This window comes from Pseudorca crassidens, chromosome 3, assembly GCF_039906515.1.
Source record: "Pseudorca crassidens isolate mPseCra1 chromosome 3, mPseCra1.hap1, whole genome shotgun sequence".
Taxonomy (NCBI): Eukaryota; Metazoa; Chordata; class Mammalia; order Artiodactyla; family Delphinidae; genus Pseudorca; species Pseudorca crassidens.
In genome coordinates, this window is record NC_090298.1 from 29989751 (window position 1) to 30007513 (window position 17763).

The 17763-nt window shown below is 43.0% G+C and overlaps 1 protein-coding gene across 4 annotated transcripts in view; it reads left to right on the forward strand.

Annotated features, from left to right (window-relative positions):
- SKP2 (S-phase kinase associated protein 2) overlaps positions 1–17763 on the forward strand; it is a 73187-nt gene that overhangs the window by 8130 nt on the left and 47294 nt on the right. For all 4 annotated transcript variants that reach the window (XR_010941923.1, XM_067730522.1, XM_067730520.1 and 1 more), the window contains exons 3-9: positions 3735–3846; positions 6002–6145; positions 7111–7245; positions 8715–8813; positions 10010–10140; positions 16242–16293; positions 16466–16573. Coding sequence is in view for 3 of the 4 variants with exons in the window: in XM_067730522.1 (XP_067586623.1) it covers positions 3735–3846; positions 6002–6145; positions 7111–7245; positions 8715–8813; positions 10010–10140; positions 16242–16293; positions 16466–16573 (781 nt within the window). In the remaining variant the exon portion in view is untranslated. The remainder of the gene's footprint in view (positions 1–3734; positions 3847–6001; positions 6146–7110; positions 7246–8714; positions 8814–10009; positions 10141–16241; positions 16294–16465; positions 16574–17763) is intronic.

Here is a 17763-nt window from a genome sequence, read left to right on the forward strand (position 1 = left end):
TCAGTAAATCATACCAGGCAGCCCTTGTCCAAACCCTACTCCCACCGTGGGTGTTTTCACGTAGGTGAACATTCAAGCAGCATTGAAAAGAAAAGGTTACAAGAGGAAAATGTACAGATTTTATGGAGAAAGGAGAGGAGTAGAGGCAAGAAAGAGAAAGTTTGACTCTCCGCTGCTTAACCTCTTGTCATAAGTTATTTAATCTTCATAGTGAACAACTTTGCAAGATAAACCTTCTGATTCCCATTCCTACAGATGAAGAAACCGAGCCCCAGAGGGACTGAGTAACTTGCCTAAGGTTCGTAGTCTTGGAGGCAACGTAGTCGAATTCCAGTCGACGCTGTGCTCCTTCCTCAATCCAGTAGTCCTTACACTTGTGGCGGGGGTCAAGCACGTGGTGTCAGGATGGTCTGTGCAGATCATAGTAAAAATCTCAACATGTTAGGTTCGAAGTGACTAAGTGTGTGATTTTTTTGCCGAATGAAATGCCAGCATCTGATCTGTATACGCAAGAAGCAGCAGAGGTCAGGGAGTTAAGAAGAGTTAATGGAAGAAAAACTTTTCTCCAGTTTGGGGAGCAGGACAGGAGCCCTGTTGGAGAAGCTCTGTCCACACTGACCTTGGACCAGGAGCTGTGTGGCAGTGACGGAGGTTTGTTGGAGCTACCTGCCCAGAACATGGTCCAGGCTCAGCATGGACGATCTATCTGCCTTCCTCCATCTGCCCCTAGGTTTCAGAGCCTCAGTCAGTCCTTTATTTTATTCTCTAGAGAGGGAGGGGCAGGGGTTCATTGAGCAGCTGCATCTCTCCTCCTCATGTTTCCATAGAGGCTACTTCCCTGACCACTGCTCCACCCCCATACCCTGCGCAGCACAGCACAGCACCCTGAACCCTACTGCAGCCCATGGTGATACTTGCTTGGAATTTCCTGTTTATTTATCTGTGTCTCTGAAAGACTGAGCAGGCCATGCCTTGTTCATCTTTGTCTGTAGAACAGATCCCAGCATATAGTACATGTTCAATAAATATATGAATGGATGAATGTATCAGACATTGTGTCCTTAGAATACAAAGACTGTTTAAAAAAAGAAAAAAAATCGGGTTCTCATTCTCAAGAACCCATGGCCTTGCGGGGGCCTACACAGGTGAGTAAGCAAATAATGAAATCGTGGTTTAAAAAGCCACCTGTTCTTGGTGATGTCATGGGAGGCCGTCCATAGGAGTTGGGGCATTAATGGCCACTTGATGTTAAATTAACAGCAGTCGGGGGCGGGCACAGCATGTACAGAGGCATTGAGATGTGACGAAGGATGACTCATTCTGAGAATTCCAAGTAGCTCCAAATGACTGGAGCATATTTCTAGATAACGAACCTAGAAAAATAAGTGGGGCACTGCCAGAAAGCTTTGAATTTCATGCTAAGCAGTATAGACTTTAGGCTGAATATTCAAGGGACACCACTGAAGGGTCTCATTGAGGGACGGGCATGGACGTTTTCAAAAGATTGCCCAGGAATAGGAGAAAAGAGTCGGACTGCCACGTTTATCACTCTCCTCCATGCTCTCTCCAGCTCTCCATCGTGTTCTCCACAGAGCCTGGTGTAATGTCCGTGTTCAGTAAATACTGACACCTTTTAAATGGGGAGGTGGGAGTGTTAGGGTTCTCCAGTGACACTGAACAAATAGGAGATATAGGGAGATTTATTAATAAGGGATTGGCTTGCGCAGTCCTGGAAGCTGAAAAGTCCCAAGATCTTCAGTCCCAAAGACCTGAGACCCCGCAGAGCAGATGGTACAAGTTTCAATCCAGGTCTGAAGGCAGGAGGAGACCCAGGTCCCAGCTCAGAGACAGGAGAGAGAGACAGTTCTCCGTTCATCAGCCTTTTGGTCTAACCTGGCCTTGGATTGGATGAGGCAAGCCCACAACTGGGGAAGGCAATCTGCTTTTCTCAGTCCATTGATCGAATGTTCATCTCATCCTGAAACACCCTCACAGAGACACCCAGAATAGTGTTCAACCAAAATATCTGGGCACCCCCTGACCCAGTCAAGTTGATACTAAAATTAACCATCACAGAGAGGAGAGGATAGCACTGGAATTGGTGTAGCAGATGGATTGAAGGTAGAGAGAGACTGAGAAGGCAAGTTATTGAACTCATCTAACCACTCTAATCTAATCTAAATCACTCAGTATTTCTTTGGTGCACACTTATTTCCTTCTAGGCCATTGTCATGTTAACCCGATCTTGTGGGTTAATCTGTACATTCATATGTGAGAGTTTAATACTTGTTGAATAGCTGTTTAGAGTTTGCTTTTATAAGACTAAGAAAACTGGTTTTCCTGCATCCACCTTTTTCTCCCTCCAGTTTATTCTGCACACAGCAGCCAGAGTGATCCTTTTAAAACCTCCGTGAGATGCCGTCATTCCTGTGCTCAGAACCCCCTTCAGAGTCAAAGCTGAGGCTCCTCCAGTCCTGCCTGACCCGGCCCCCCCCCACCCCTCTGACCTCTTCCATCATTCCCACAACTTGTTCACTCTGTTCTACACTGGCCTCCTTGCTGTTCCTTAAAACAGACATGCTGTTCCTGCACCTCAGACACACCCCAGAGACTCACAAGGCTGGCCCCCTCTCTGTTCAGCCTTTGCTCAGTGATCACCGGCTCGGTAAGGTCTTGCCTGGCCACTGTGCTCAGACTTTGAAAACTGGCCCCCGTATTCCCCATCCTGTCCTCTATCCCAGGTAAGTTTTCTGCATAGCACTAATCAATTTTAACATATCATGTACTTTTTAACATATTGAACAATTTTTAGCGTATCATCTAGTATCATATGATCGTTTTCTCCCGCCGGAATGTAAGTTCCATGAAAAAGTATTCTGTCTGTCTTGTTTTCTGCTTTCGCTCCAACACCTGAAACGATCTCTGGCGTCAGAGTTAAGTGCTCAGTACGTATTTGTTGAATTAATAGATGAGAACACCTTTTTGATATTGCACTTTTAGGTAAATTGACTTCTGAGTGCTTTCTGTAAACCTGAAAGAAGAGGGAGGAAGGTTCGTTTTGCCTTTTAAATAAGGTCACTACTTGATAAATCCACCACCGAATCCACTTCAGAGAGAAGTGAGGTGTTCCTTAGCAACCAAAAGCATCGTGATGTCTTAGACATTGCTGTGTGAGATCTGAGCGGCGTGGGACTTGCTGTGAACCACTGTCAGTATCGTTCTTGCCTAAGACTGGCTGGTGGGCACTGAAGAGAAGAATGTTATGAAAAGTATTCTTTTTTTTTTTTTTTTTTTTTTGCGGTATGTGGGCCTCTCACTGTTGTGGCCTCTCCCGTTGCGGAGCACAGGCTCCGGACGTGCAGGCTCAGCGGCCATGGCTCACGGGCCCAGCCGCTCCGCGGCACGTGGGATCCTCCCAGACTGGGGCACGAACCCGCGTTGCCTGCATCGGCAGGCGGACTCTCAACCACTGTGCCACCGGGGAAGCCCATGAAAAGTATTCTTGATATTCTCTTTTCTCCTTTGCTGAAAAAGTATGGTACCCACTTCAGGGTACATAGACAGTGGGTAAACAGAAAAGCATTTGTGAGGATGAGGAATTCATTTAACATTAAATTCCCCTGTTTAAGCAACGTGTTGTATATGCTTGAAGTGCATGAAAAGGCTCAGTAGACTTGACAGGGCAAAAGAATGGTGATGGGAAGACACGTTTTCTTTTTTTTCCCCCCTCAAAGGTGTTTCATGGGACTCCCTTCCAGACGAGCTGCTCTTAGGAATCTTCTCCTGTCTGTGCCTTCCTGAACTTCTGAAAGTCTCCAGTGTTTGTAAGAGATGGTATCATCTAGCGTAAGTATTTTTCACCCCCTTCTGCTGTATGTGGATGAGGAGAAAAGAAGGGTTATTTATTTATTCATTTGGGTCTGGTGAAACTGAAAACCAAGAAAAATATAGCAGCACAAAGCAAACTAGGTATCTTCTCCCTTTCGTTAAAATCAGTGTCTTATTTCAGAGTGAAGGGAGGGAGCTACCGGAAGTGACTTACCCCATTTCTGAAAACCTCCTTTCCCTGTATTCAGTGTAGCCCGTGTTTATTGGGCAACGTACTGAGAGTGAGGGGAGTGATGGGCGTGCGCGAAGGCATAGCTGCTGCCCACCCACTGGCTGGGCTGGGCAGTGAGTGCAGTGAGAGAGAACTCGAGGCTCTGGCATTAGACCTGAGTGGAAAGCCAGCCTCTGCCACTTAGGCTTTGGGGGAACCTGAGTGAGGTTCTTGACACTTCTGAGCTTCAGTCCCCCCCCATATATTAAATGGGGGTGACGGTACCTTCAGGACAGCGCCGCTGTGAGGATGCGGTATAAAGATGCCAGGGCAGTGCTCAGCTCATAGAAACGTTCAGCGCGTGGCAGCCGACAGTTGTTGGGGTTTTTGTTGGTTCAGGGGCAGCACTTTTCAAGTGTGGACGGTGAGCTGCACAGGGGGAGTCTTGGTGAGCTGGGATGGCAGTGACGGGCCAGAAGCGGGGAGGAAATGACTGCCTTTCCATCTTCACCTTTTCTCCTACCCATTAACCTCTGGCCATGCTTCGCTTTGTGCTTAAAGGCCATCTGTCTCTCCTCTCCCTCCACACATCTAGGACTCTCGTTGTGAGACAGCAGGAGCCCCTACCCTTCCTATTCACGGGTGTGCTGGAAATAAGACACTCTAGGTATTTACAGGAGTGGGCTACAGTCGTCCCTTGGTATCCTTTGGGTATTGGTTCCAGGACCTCCTGTGGATACCAAAATCCACAGATGCTCAAGTCCCTTATATAAAATGGCGTTAAGACAGTCTGTCTCTGTATCCGGGGATGTGTGGTTGCTTGAATCCGCAAATGCAGAACCCGTGGATAGGGAGGGCTGACTGTATCTGCTTAGAAGAGCCACAGAGAGGTCTGCACACCTGGAATACTGGAGCAGGTAAATGGTGGTTGACTTTCACTTATCCCCACCCAAGTGACCCCATCTTGATTTTCTTTTTCTGCCAGCTGTCTTCTCCATGCAGAGTCTATTAATCCTCATTTCAACTGTCATAAAATTTATAACTGACATTTATTAGGCACTTGTTATATGCCAGGCACTGCAGTCCTGCCTTCTTAATAATAGAGGTTGAATAACATGTTGACAATTTGTGTAGAATTATTTCGAAGCTCTAGCCAGTGGTCTGCAAGCAGTATTAAAAAGTAAAATTCTTGTAGATATTTAAAATGTCTCCTCATGGGCTTGATCTCACGTTTTTGTTAAATTGAATTAATCTCTGGGTATTAAAGCTTTATCGTGTTGTTTCGTACATTTTGGCACCTCGTTTTTGCTTCAGAAACACTATCTAAAATCTAAATATTTTAACCTTTTTCCTTCCCATTAGTTCATATGTATATACCTATATTTTTGTGCATATATATATATTTTAAGCTTTTAAGGTATTGTAAAACAGAGCTGAACTATGACTTTTTCCTAATAGATGTCTGATAACTATGTCTCATAATAAAGTTGTAAAAACTTTCCTTCTTTTAGGTACATTTACACGTTCGTTAGGGTAATAGAGGTAGCCTGTTCATGCTTCACAAAAATGGCAAGTGGGATCATTTGGGCCATTTTGAACCTATCTACTCGTTCGATAATCAGTTGAGTGATTTGAACAATCATTTTTAAAGTTATCGAATTCATTTGAATCCTGCAATTGTATTCTCTGGTTCTAGATCATTGCATTGCACCTGATAGCATTGAACCAGCTAAATTGGAAATCCATATAAAGAGGAAGATAAAAGCTTATGCGTGATAGGACCAAGAGCTGTTCAATAATGCCTTAAAAATATCATAGGTAATTGTGTAGTCAAAAACAAAGATGCCTTCGGAATTTGCTTCAAGGCAATTTAGTGGCCGTGTCCTCACGTTAGTAACGGTGTCGAGGGCCTCCAGTAACCAGTATCCCGGCTTACCAAGCACAGCACCTCCTCTTTCCCAGGTTTGACGAGTCTCTCTGGCAGACCTTAGACCTCACGGGCAGAAACCTCCACCCAGATGTGGTTGGTCGGCTGCTGTCTCGAGGGGTGGTTGCCTTCCGCTGCCCACGATCGTTTATGGACCAACCGTTTGTTGAACGTTTCAGGTAAGAAAGGAAAATTCCTGGAAAATCTTGGGATGGAAAACAGATCAAAATGTCTTTTTTCTTATATTCAGCTGTATGCCCTATGACAGGTTACGTGTGCATAATGGAGAGTTAGTTGCATATCTTGCCGCGTAGCCTTTGTGTTGAAACATGGTAGAGGTTTCAGTGACATCATTCCCATTTTAACGCAGGGTTGCTCTTGGGCTCTTCCCAGGGTCTTAGATGTTCTTGGGGTCCTCAGTAGATGGATGTCCGGAGTCCCATGAGGCAGGAGCCAAGCAGAGCCCTCACCAGCAGATGCAAGGCAGCCTAGCTATTTCCCCACTGCCCATTTCTGATCAAGAAAAAATGTGAGGCATCCTTTCAGGCTTTGTTACTCTTGAGTTTCTGATCCTATTGTGGACAAATTTGCATCCGGAAAAAAAAGGCCCTCTTTTGGTGTGACTTTTTTTTTTTTTTTTTTGCGGTACGCGGGCCTCTCACTGTCGTGGCCCCTCCCACTACGGAGCACAGGCTCCGGACGCGCAGGCTCAGCGGCCATGGCTCACGGGCCCAGCCGCTCCGCGGCATGTGGGGTCTTCGCAGACCGGGGCACGAATCCGTGTCCCTTGCATCGGCAGGCAGACTCTCAGCCACTGAGCCACCAGGGAAGTCCGGCATAACCTTTTTGTCATCCACATCCAGCTCCTTCTCACGGTGCCCATTAATTAATTTTCTACGTGGGACTATATTGGCACAACACCCGGACTTGGCAAAAATGCTTTTGAATTTTAAAACAAACGAGTGTGGAAATTAGCTAGCAGCAACTTATTTTATGACCAAAACTATAGCTAATATTTGAAATGAGTATTTAGGGTCTTGTCTGTGATGGACTGCCCAGGTGGGGAGGAGAAGGGTCGGATGTGATCTGGATTTGCTGGTGTGAGCCACCTTGTGGAACCTCTTTTTATTCCTTCTGTGTTCAGCCCTTTTCGTGTACAGCACATGGACCTGTCGAACTCGGTGATCGATGTGTCTACCCTCCACGGCCTTCTGTCTCACTGCTCCAAGTTGCAGAATCTCAGTCTAGAAGGCCTACAGCTTTCGGATCCCATTGTCAAGTGAGTGGCAGCCAGGAGCGTGTCACAAAGGCAGTTGTTTTGTTAATTTTGTTTCCTGAGTGTACCTGGGGTGTCCTGTCCATATCCAGATGGACTCAGAAAATATCCAGTGCAGTGTTCCAGCTTCCGCAAAACTTTCCAGGACTCACCTAGGCAACCAAAGTTTGCATGCTAACTATATTGCCAGGGCTCGTGCTAGGTTCTAGACATACAGGGATGAATCAAGGCATGGTCCCTCCCTCATTCATGGGAGAAACAAGTAATTACAGTGCTGTGTGTTTGTTAGGTGCGTTGGCGAATGTGCGGCAACACACAGAGACCTAATTAAATTTCGAGAAGGCAGCCTTCTCAGAGGAAGTGACTCTTAAGCTGAGTATTGAAAATACGCAGGTAGGAGTTCTCCGCATGATATGGGGAAGGAAGCAGTCTGGTTGGGTCTAAACTCTGAAGTGGTCGGGAGTTGCTGGAGCGTGGGGCTCAGTGAGGGAGGTGACAGGTGAGGGTGGTCAGGGACCAGATCATAGTGGAGTGGGCCCCTGCCCCGCTGGAAGAAGTCTGGATTCTGTTGTGCGCTGTGAAGAGGGAAGTGTGGTGAAGAGAGGAGAGTGGTTCTAAGGATGGAAGGAACATGTCAGAGTTGAATTTTAGAAAATTAACTCACTGGGCATCTCAGAGGGTCAGTCAGACATAAAAGAAACTAGATTAGTTAAGATACTATTGTATTCATTCAGGTAAGAAATGATGACGCCTGATGGGAAAAAAATAGAATAATGGTAATAATAGCAGCTAGCATTTATTGAGCACGTACTATGTGCCAGATACTAGATTCTTTAGAGGTATTCTGATTTAATCCTAACAGCAACCCCATGAAATATGTTCTTATTGTTCCCTTTTTACAGATGTGGAAACTGAGGAACAGAGAGGCTGAATAACTTGTCCAAAGTCACACAGTTAGTAGGTGGCAGAACCAAGATTTGAACCTGGCAATATAGTATGATTCCAGAACTCTCATTCTTAATCACTATTTCACTAACATGAGGCATTTGGGAATGTAGAGGAGAGGGCAAGATTGAAAGAACCTAGTGACTTTATAAGTAGAAGTTTACCAATTGTGGGTGAAATGGAAAAATGTTTATTTCATTGCTGGGTTGTTTTTTGTTTTTTAAAGTACATTGATCCGTGTTTGTTGTGGACTGACTCTCTGTGCCAGGCACTGTTAAGGCCTTTATTACATTATATCATTTAATTTTAACAACCCTACCAAAAAAGGTACTGATCTTGCCATTTCACAGATGGTAATAAACTAAGGCAAAACGTCCTGCTTGGTGTCATCCAGATAGTAAGATGTGAATTTAAACTCACTTCTGACTCAGAGGCCTGTGTGCTTTTGACTGTCTCACTTAGCCTCATGCTTGTTGACTGAGTGAGTGTCTTGTTGGTGTTCTTATGACTTTGTCTTCTTTCTCCAGCAATCTTGCTCAGAACACAAATTTGGTGCGATTAAACCTTTCTGGGTGTTCTGGATTCTCTGAATCTGCCCTGAAGACTTTGCTGAGCAGCTGTTGCAGGTAGGAGAGATTTGAGATTTTGATTATAGAACTGTTGTTTCACATCAGGATAGAATCAAGGAACATTTTTAAGCTATACCTAACTCTCCAAGCTCTTGATTTGGATAATGCAATGCCTTTTGCCCTCCAAACTTTCCATCCAAACTCAGAAGCCAAATCGATTAAGTTTCCAAAGGATACTTGTGTAGTGATCCCTTTTTTTTCTGTGACTATTAAAATACAGAAAATGTAGTAGTGTGTTTATTAACAATATGTACAAACAGTATCTGTTTAAACCTGACTTTACGGTCAGGCATTTTTCCCTATAGTATCTGTAGACCTAACTTAACAGTTTGGATTAAATTTGTTATTGCAAAATACACCATGAATTTGGGTGATTCCATTAAAAACATCTTTTATATTATGTAGTAATATCAGTATATAAATAAGGTTACAGAGTTATAGAAATTAATAAGTGAGGGGGGACATGGTTCACAGAATACCCAGTACTGTGTGTGTGTCTGTGTCTGTGTCCTTTTTACTATCTCTTGGTCTCTGTGCTAATAGCATTGTACTTATTTCTACTTAATGATCTGTTGAAAGTAGATTGCCTTTGGCTAAGAATGTTATCAATGAGATAAAATGGTAGCCCTACATTTTCTCAGCAGTGCCAGGATTGGGATGTATAGTTTAATGGTTGGACTCTTTCTCTGAAGCCCTCATTTGCTCAGTTAGCAGAGGCCCAATAAGGTAAAGTGGATTTTTGTAATGTCGGCATCTCTTTATTAGGAATCCCCGGTACCATCCAACAGTTTTTTAAAGCATCTCGGGCGCTTGCTCATACTGTGTAGTTGTTTGCTAACAACCCGGGTGATTGAGAAAGAAAGCACAGAGACTAGAATTTTTCCATCTAGTCCTGCAATGAGGTTTGAGCAGGAGAGGAGAGCGCTTCCCTCCTCTTCCAAAAGGGGGCAGCATTCACTAGGCCCTTGGCTCACATCCCCTGGCAAGTTTCTGGAACACACTGGAACAAGGTGGGAGAAAGCAGTTTCAGGTGAGCGAATGTAGCTGCTTAGAGGAGCAGGGGTTCTGTGCAGAAAATGGTAAGGAATCGACGGCTTTGTATATTCTTGGTTTGCAGCTTTAGGCGGTGCTATGTCGAGAACTCATTCTGGGTAACGGTTTCATGCTTTCCTTATCACCCCTCTTGTGTGCAGATTGGATGAACTGAACCTCTCCTGGTGCTATGAATTCACTGAAAAGCATGTGCAGGTGGCTGTCGCACACGTGTCAGAGACTGTCACCCAGCTGAATCTCAGCGGGTACCGAAAGAATCTGCAGAGATCGGGTAAGACCTGCCGGGCTGCCGGCCCCTTAACCACAGCAGCCACGACAATAACAGCAGGTTTGACTTCTCGAGCATCTCCTAGGCGTGGTCCTCCATAAGTTGTCTCATTTAATCCAGCGCATGTGTTCCTATTCCTATTTTTCAGATGAGGTAGCAGCTGGCTGATCAGAAGGGTCAGGTAAATGCCAACAGCTAGTGGGTAGCAGGGTTGGAATCCAGAATCTGAAAGTGGAAACCTTTATCCTTTAAAGCAATTTATGTTTAAGCAGAAGAAGTTCTTTTCATTAACTAAATTGTTAGCTAAAACCCCAACATAAAAATCGATCGGTGCAGCGTTTGATCAGTATTAAGCTGTGGTTCTCAACTGTGGATAATTTTGCCTGCAAGGGGACATTTGGCGAAGTCTGGAGACATTTTTGACTCTCACGGCTGCAGTGGTGTTACTGGCATCTGGTGGGTAGAAGCCAGGAATGCTGGTGAACAAGGCACAGGACAGCAGAATAACACACCAAAAAGAATCTGGTCCTAAATGTCAGTAGCGCCAAGGTTGAAAACCCTGTTTATAAACCCTCTTTCATATGTATAACTAACTCCTCTCAATTCAGTCTAAGAAGGCAATGAGGTTTTTTAGACAAACACAGACTTTTGAAATCAGGGATAATGTGTGACAAAGTCTTTATAAGCCTGAATGTTCAGTTATGCTTTGTCTTATTTGTCTAATATTGACAGAATCTTAATTTGCAAAGATAAGTTTTTGCAAATGGCAAGGTTTTTTTTTTATTAAAGTGTAATTGATATATAAGTTACAGGTATACAACAGAGTGATTCACAATTTTTAAAGGTTATACTACTTTTATAGTTATTATAAAATATTGGCTATATTCCCCATGTTGTACAATATATCCTTGTAGCTTATTTTATACCTAACACTTTGTACCTCTTCATCCCCTACCCCTGTATTGCCCCTTGTCCCTTCTTCTCCCCACTGGCCACCGCTAGTTTGTTCTCTATATCTGTGAGTCTGCCTCTTTTTTGTGATATTCACTAGTTTGTTGTATTTTTTAGATTCCTCCTATAAGTGATAGCATACAGTAGTTATCTTTCTCTGTCTGGCTTATTTCACTTAGCATTTTCACAGTTCCCTTCATGATCTTGGGCTGTGGGTTGCACAAAGCCTAGTTAAGCCAGCCACATACCTCAGCGCTACCCTCGTGTCTTGATGGTGGTGTCAGCTCATCTGAGTATAAGTGTTTTTATTTATTATAGTTTTTAATATACTTAAAAAGATTTGAACCAAACATTTGCAGAATGTGTCTAACAGAAAAATGTTCTGTTCTACATTTTTTCCCTTTAAACACAATTTTCAGTCTGGTTATAGTATTATATAGTCATTCTCAAATATACCCAAAACATGTAAAAACACAAAAACAAATCAATAATCCCGCTAACATTTTGCCAGTCTTTTTTCCTGTTAAAAAGTGTTTTTTTTAAATGGGACATGGTGTATGGAATTCTTTGTAACATGTTTTTATTTCAGGTAACCCCATTTTAGTCGCTACACAAATGCATTTTCAGTGGCTGTGTGATATTCCATCAAATATATTTATGTTGATTCATTCATAACTTATTCAGTTGATCTCCTTGTAATGAATGTTTAGAATCTTTGCAGTTTTTCCCTTTTTTTTTTTTTGCGGTACGCGGGCCTGTCAGTGTTGTGGCCTCTCCCGTTGCGGAGCATAGGCTCCAGACGCACAGGCTCAGCGGCCGTGGCTCACGGGCCCAGCCGCTCCGCGGCATGTGGGATCTTCCCGGACCGGGGTACGAACCTGCGTCCCCTGCATCGGCAGGCGGACTCTCAACCACTGCGCCACCAGGGAAGCCCAGTTTTTCCCTTTTATAAACAACTTTGGTACGGACAGAAGTGAACCTTTGAGTGCATTTCTAAGTGGAATTGCCAGCTCAGGGATTAGGTTCCGTTCTCAAGTTCTGGATAGTTATTGCCAAGTTGCCTTCCAAGGATTTTAAACTCCCACCAGTGAGCATCCTCTTCACAGTGAATCCCACCCCTGGTTCTTCCCTCTTCATCCCCAAGAGAAGGCAGTGCCCTTTGTACATTTCTGCCCATATCTGAATTTCCCACTTCTTTATTGGAGTTTTTCTGTAATGAACCAAGGTTCTGGGTGCAAGGTCGAGAACCTCTGCTGTAGGCAGACTGCTGTAAACTGTGTCCAAGTTTGGCTTAAAACCCTTTTCTTTGTTCCTCCGAAAAAGAACAAATCGCCTTTTTACTGAGTTTCGGCAGGAATAATAGGTGGTAAAATCCTGCTTGCTAGACACATTCAGGGCAAGGACACAGACGCGGAGTAGAAGTTGAGGTGTTAGTTTCCTTAATTATACAGTGGGAGTCAAAGATTTTTAAATGGATGTCTTTAGCAGTGGCGCACACTATTTCATTGTTTAGGTGGTAATACAGATTTTGTATTTTAGCTCCAAGCCTGGTGCCAGACCTCCTGGGGTCAAGTACCCACTCTGCCATTTACTGGGGAGCCTTGAGCAAGTCGCTTAACCTTTCTGTTCTTCCATTTCTCATCAATAAAATGGAGATAACAGAACCCGCCTCTTAGAGTAAGGAATAAATGGGTTAATACGTGTACAGGATGTTGAATTATTCTTGGCACATAATGAGAGATCAGTAACGGTTGCCTGTTGATTTTTTTTTTTTTTTTTTTTTTTTTTGCGGTACGCGGGCCTCTCACTGTTGCGGCCTCTCCCGTTGCGGAGCACAGGCTCCGGACGCGCAGGCTCAGCAGCCATGGCTCACGGGCCCAGCCGCTCCGCGGCATGTGGGATCTTCCCGGACCAGGGCACGAACCCGCGTCCCCTGCATCGGCAGGCGGACTCTCAACCACTGCGCCACCAGGGAAGCCCGCCTGTTGATGTTTTCATTCTCTACCCAGATGAGCACTGAATGAGGTTTGGAGGACCTAGCTTTTGGTCTTAGATTTACTTGGACTTCTCTAAGCTAGAATTGTCTCTCTTTTAAAATACAGGTTAGATTAGGAGGTTTCTAAGATCCCTTCTAACTCAAGTGAAATGAAGGAGACAGTGAAGAGGAATCTTGGCGGGGACTGCTGTTTACTAACTCTTCCCACCGAGGGAAGACCGCGGCTTCAGCAAGGGCTGGAGACAGAGACTGACCAGTTTTATCCCCCAAGGTTTCGTTCTTTCCCAGGTCGTGGCAAAATAAGATTGTATCTTGTTGTGGATTTTGTGGGTGGCTGGCTGGCTGGCGAGGTGATGGGTCACTTAAAATTGTGCACTTCTTTATTTTTTAGTGACTAATGAGGCAAATTTATTCCAATTTATTGAGCCCCTATAATGCATAAAGCCCTGTTCAGACTCGGGAGGCGTGGCCTTGAACAGAACAGAGAAAGTCATCCTTGTGAAGCTTCCATTCTGGTGGGGAAGGCAGACAATCAACAAGGAATTAAATGTGATAAAAGGAGGTGAAAATGCAAGGAGGAAGAATTTAAAGCACAGTGCTTAGGTGGAGTGTGGCGGGTAGGGGGCTCTTTTCAGATGGAATGGTCAAAGAGAAGGCCTCCCTGAGGAAGTGACACTTGAGCACAGACCTGAAGGAGTGAAGGAGTGAGCCGTGTAGATATGTAAGCAAAGAACATTCTAGAACTAAGGACCAACAAGTGCCTTTGGAGGAAAGTCACACATGCTACTTTGTAATCAGAAAATGAATCAATAAGTGTTATTTATTTTTTAAAATAGACAAACTTTATTAACGTGTGAGGTTTTTTCCTCTCGGTTTGGGAGCCAGTGAGGGGGGAGGCAAGGAGGACCGTGGTAGGAGCTGAGATAGCTGGGGCATGCTCTCTAAGCCAGGGCAAAAGCTCTGTTTCCATTTTTTTTCCTGAGTAAGATGGGAAGCCATTGGAGTGTTTTGAGCAGGAGTGAAATGATCTGACTCACCTTTGAAGTCTCCTTCTGGTGCTGTGCTGGGAAAAGGCTGCTGGAGACGAGGGTGGTAACATTTGAGGAAGTAAGAAGTGATCCGATTTCAGACACAGTTTGAAAGCCGACCTAACAGGATTTGGTAACAGATTGGATGTGGGATATGAGGAAACAGTCAAGTACGACTCCCAGGGTTTTGGCTACAGCAACTGGATTGGTGAAGTTCCCACTTACTAAGATGGGGAAGACTTTAGGGAAGGAGCAGATTGAGAGGAGAAATCAAGCGTTTGGTTTTAGGCATAAATTTGAGATGCTTATCACATAGCCCAGTGGGCGTGTTGGCTGTGTTGAAAATGCAAGTCTAGGATTCAGGGGAGGGGATGGGACTGAAGATGTAGCTGTGAGAAGGGAGAAAAAAAAAAAAAAACCTCAAACATCAATAAAATTTGTCTATTTTTCAAAGTAAATAACACTGATTCATTTTCTGATTACAAAGTACTGCATGTGACTTTCTTCCAAATTCTGAAAAGTTATCTCTGATCCTACCATCATTGGTGACGGTAGTTAACATTTGGATTCTTTTCTTCCAGCCTTCCAACCCCCAACCCCCTTTCTTTCTGTGTGTGTTTGTGTGTAAATATGAGTTTGTGTGTTTTAACTAAATTGAGATTATAATGCATTTTATATATTTTGTTTTGTTTTCACTATACAACATATCCTGAGTATTTTTTCATGTCACAAAATGTTATTAAAAAGCTTTTTAATAGCTGCTATTAGCATTGTGCTCCATAGATTGGATGAAGGTTAACCTATTAAAGTAATCAGGGGAGGGGCTTTTGTAACTGTCACTACAATGAATATCTTAATGCATATCTCTAATTATTTTTCTAAAAGTGGAATTACTGAGCCAAAGAGCTAAATGTGTAATACCCTGAACACTTTTTTTTTAAAAAAGATCAGTTCACTCAAAAAAAAAATCAGGTCTTCTGAAAGGCTGCATAAAATTAAATATCCACTTGTAGTATATCGGGGGACCTGCTTTATGATAGTTCATCAATTCTGGGCATTATAATAGGATTTGTTTTTCATTTGATGGCAGAAAAGCAATAATTTTATTTTGCATTTCTTGCTCCATTTTTATTATGTCTATATTTTGGAAAGTATCTGTTTATGTTCTTTGCCCATTTTTTTTTTAATACTCTTTATATAATAAGACCACTAACTCTGTTGGAAACATTTATTCTCAGTTTTCTGATACCTCTTTAATTCTGCTTGTGTTCTGTTTTGCTTTAACATGGTAGAGTTTTTAAAAATGTATGTAACAGGGGACTTCCCTCGTGGTCCAGTGGTTAAGACTCTGCGCTTCCAATGCAGGGGGCCAGGTTCAATCCCTGGTCAGGGAACCAAGATCCCACACGCTGCAGCTAAGCCCACGCGCTGCAACTACTGAGCCTGTGTGCTGTAGAGCCTGCACGCCGCAACTAGAGGAGCCCACATGCCTCAATGAAGACCCAGCACAACCAAAATAAATAAAAATTTAAAAAAAATTTATGTAGTAAATTATCAGTGTTACCTTTATGTTTAGAAGCTCCTTACCTATCCCAAGATGCAATGAATAATTATTCATTTTTGCATTTGGAAGTTTTTAACATGTAGAATTTATTTGGATATTTTATTTGAGCTGGAGAAGTAAATTTTTTCCAGTTGTGGTAGCCATATTATTTTTTAATAATCCATGATCTCCCCCACTGATTTTGAGTGGTACCTTTATGATATGTTGTTTGTTTATATATATTGTGCTGTTTGGTTTTGCTTCTTGCTATTGTGAATAGGACTTGTTTTTCCCTATTTCCAGCCAGCTATTGCGGGCACATAGACAAGCTAAGGAGTTTGTTTTCCAGTCATTTTACACAGTTAGTTCTCTTACTGTGTATTTCCAGTAGTTTTTCAGATGATTCTCTTGGATTTTCCAGGTAGAAAGTCTTATATGCCAAGATGATAATTTTGTTTTTTGTCTCTAATAGTGAGTGACTCTAATTGCACCATTCTGAATTTCCAGCACAATGTGAAATGAAGTATTGACAGCAGGGATCCTTGTCTGATTCCTCATTTGATAATGACCATCATTTTTTTTCTAGATGTCTCTACCTTAGTTGGAAGATGTCCCAGTCTTGTCCACCTAGACTTAAGGTATGTTTTTATTGAAGACAAAAAATTTTTTTAAAAATGAAAATTCATGATTCCTCACTGAATGAAGAAAGGATCTTAATATGTTGACTTGAAGGAGCTAAGCGATAAGACTATTCCTGTCTTCTCCATCTGGTATTGATGGCTAGATTTTGAATTTTTCCTTCTGTTACAGCGATAGTGTCATGCTGAAAAGTGACTGCTTTCCGGAATTTTTCCAGCTCAACTACCTCCAACACCTATCACTCAGTCGGTGCTATGACATAATACCTGAAACTTTACTGTAAGTAGTTTTGTTTTCTAAAGCAAGCAGAGGGCAGGGACCAAAAGAGATGTCCCTTGGTGGTAAAATCCATTATTAACAGCAGATGTTTAAAACTTACTTAAACATCAAATTAGTGTACCACACACTGATTAGGAAAGACTAGCAAAATAGAAAAACCAAGGCAAAATTTTTTGCTTAAAATGTCTAGTAAAGTTGAGTGGATTGAGGTAGTTTACTAAACATTTATTTAGCCATGAGCGAGTTTAAATATTAGAATACTGTACTACTACTTGTGGAGAATTTAGAAAAGCGGGAGAAGATAGCCTTTACTCCCAGGAAGCTCAGATTATATGACGGGGTAGGCAGACCCAGTGTGTGTGCGTGTGTGCGTGCGTGCGCGTGTGTGTGTGTTTCCGAAACTTTTCAAGTCTACTAGAGTTGATTCCAAAAACCTTCATCTGAGCTTAGAGGAAAAATTCTGTAATCTTCTAGTGGCATCTGTCCTGGATGGCCAAGGAATGGAAAAAATAAACAATTTAAGTAGTAAGTATTGTAAGAGTGATTGATGCTCTCTTTGAAAAGGGGGGAGATTGAGATCCAGAAGAGTAAAGTAACTTACCCAAAGCTGAATAGTGAGTTACTGGCTGAGTTGGGTCTGCATTCCAGGTCTCCTGGACACGTGCAAAGTAGTCTGTATCTAATCTGGTAGCTGTTACAGGGATTAATTTTGTACCTGCTCAGCAACTTCCACAAAATCAAGGCAGTGCCAACAAAAACAGAATTGGGTCCATCTTCCTTTTAAGAAGTGCTATATCCAAGTCATCCTGGAAATAACATCATCTCTGTAGTTTTAAGAAGTTTTCCTATATTTCAAAGGGCTGGAAAATTCTTCCTTGGTTCAAATATAACTGTATAGCCGTTTTATTAAAAACCTCAAGAAGTCAGTATCTTGGATTTGGCCTGGTGCCCTTCTTTCGCATTCCAACCAGTATGCCCTGAATTAGGCTGCTGACCTCATTGAAACTCACCATCCATATGAAGGTAATCAAGCTTCTGGTTCCTACCAAAGAAAAGTGGTGAATTTGAGCACAGAATTTATGTAGTCCTCAAATTACTGGTTTGCATCTTGTAAGTTAGTTTCAAGAATTGATGAATATAGCAGCACTGTTTACAGTAGCCAAGACATGGAAGCAACTTAAATGTCCATC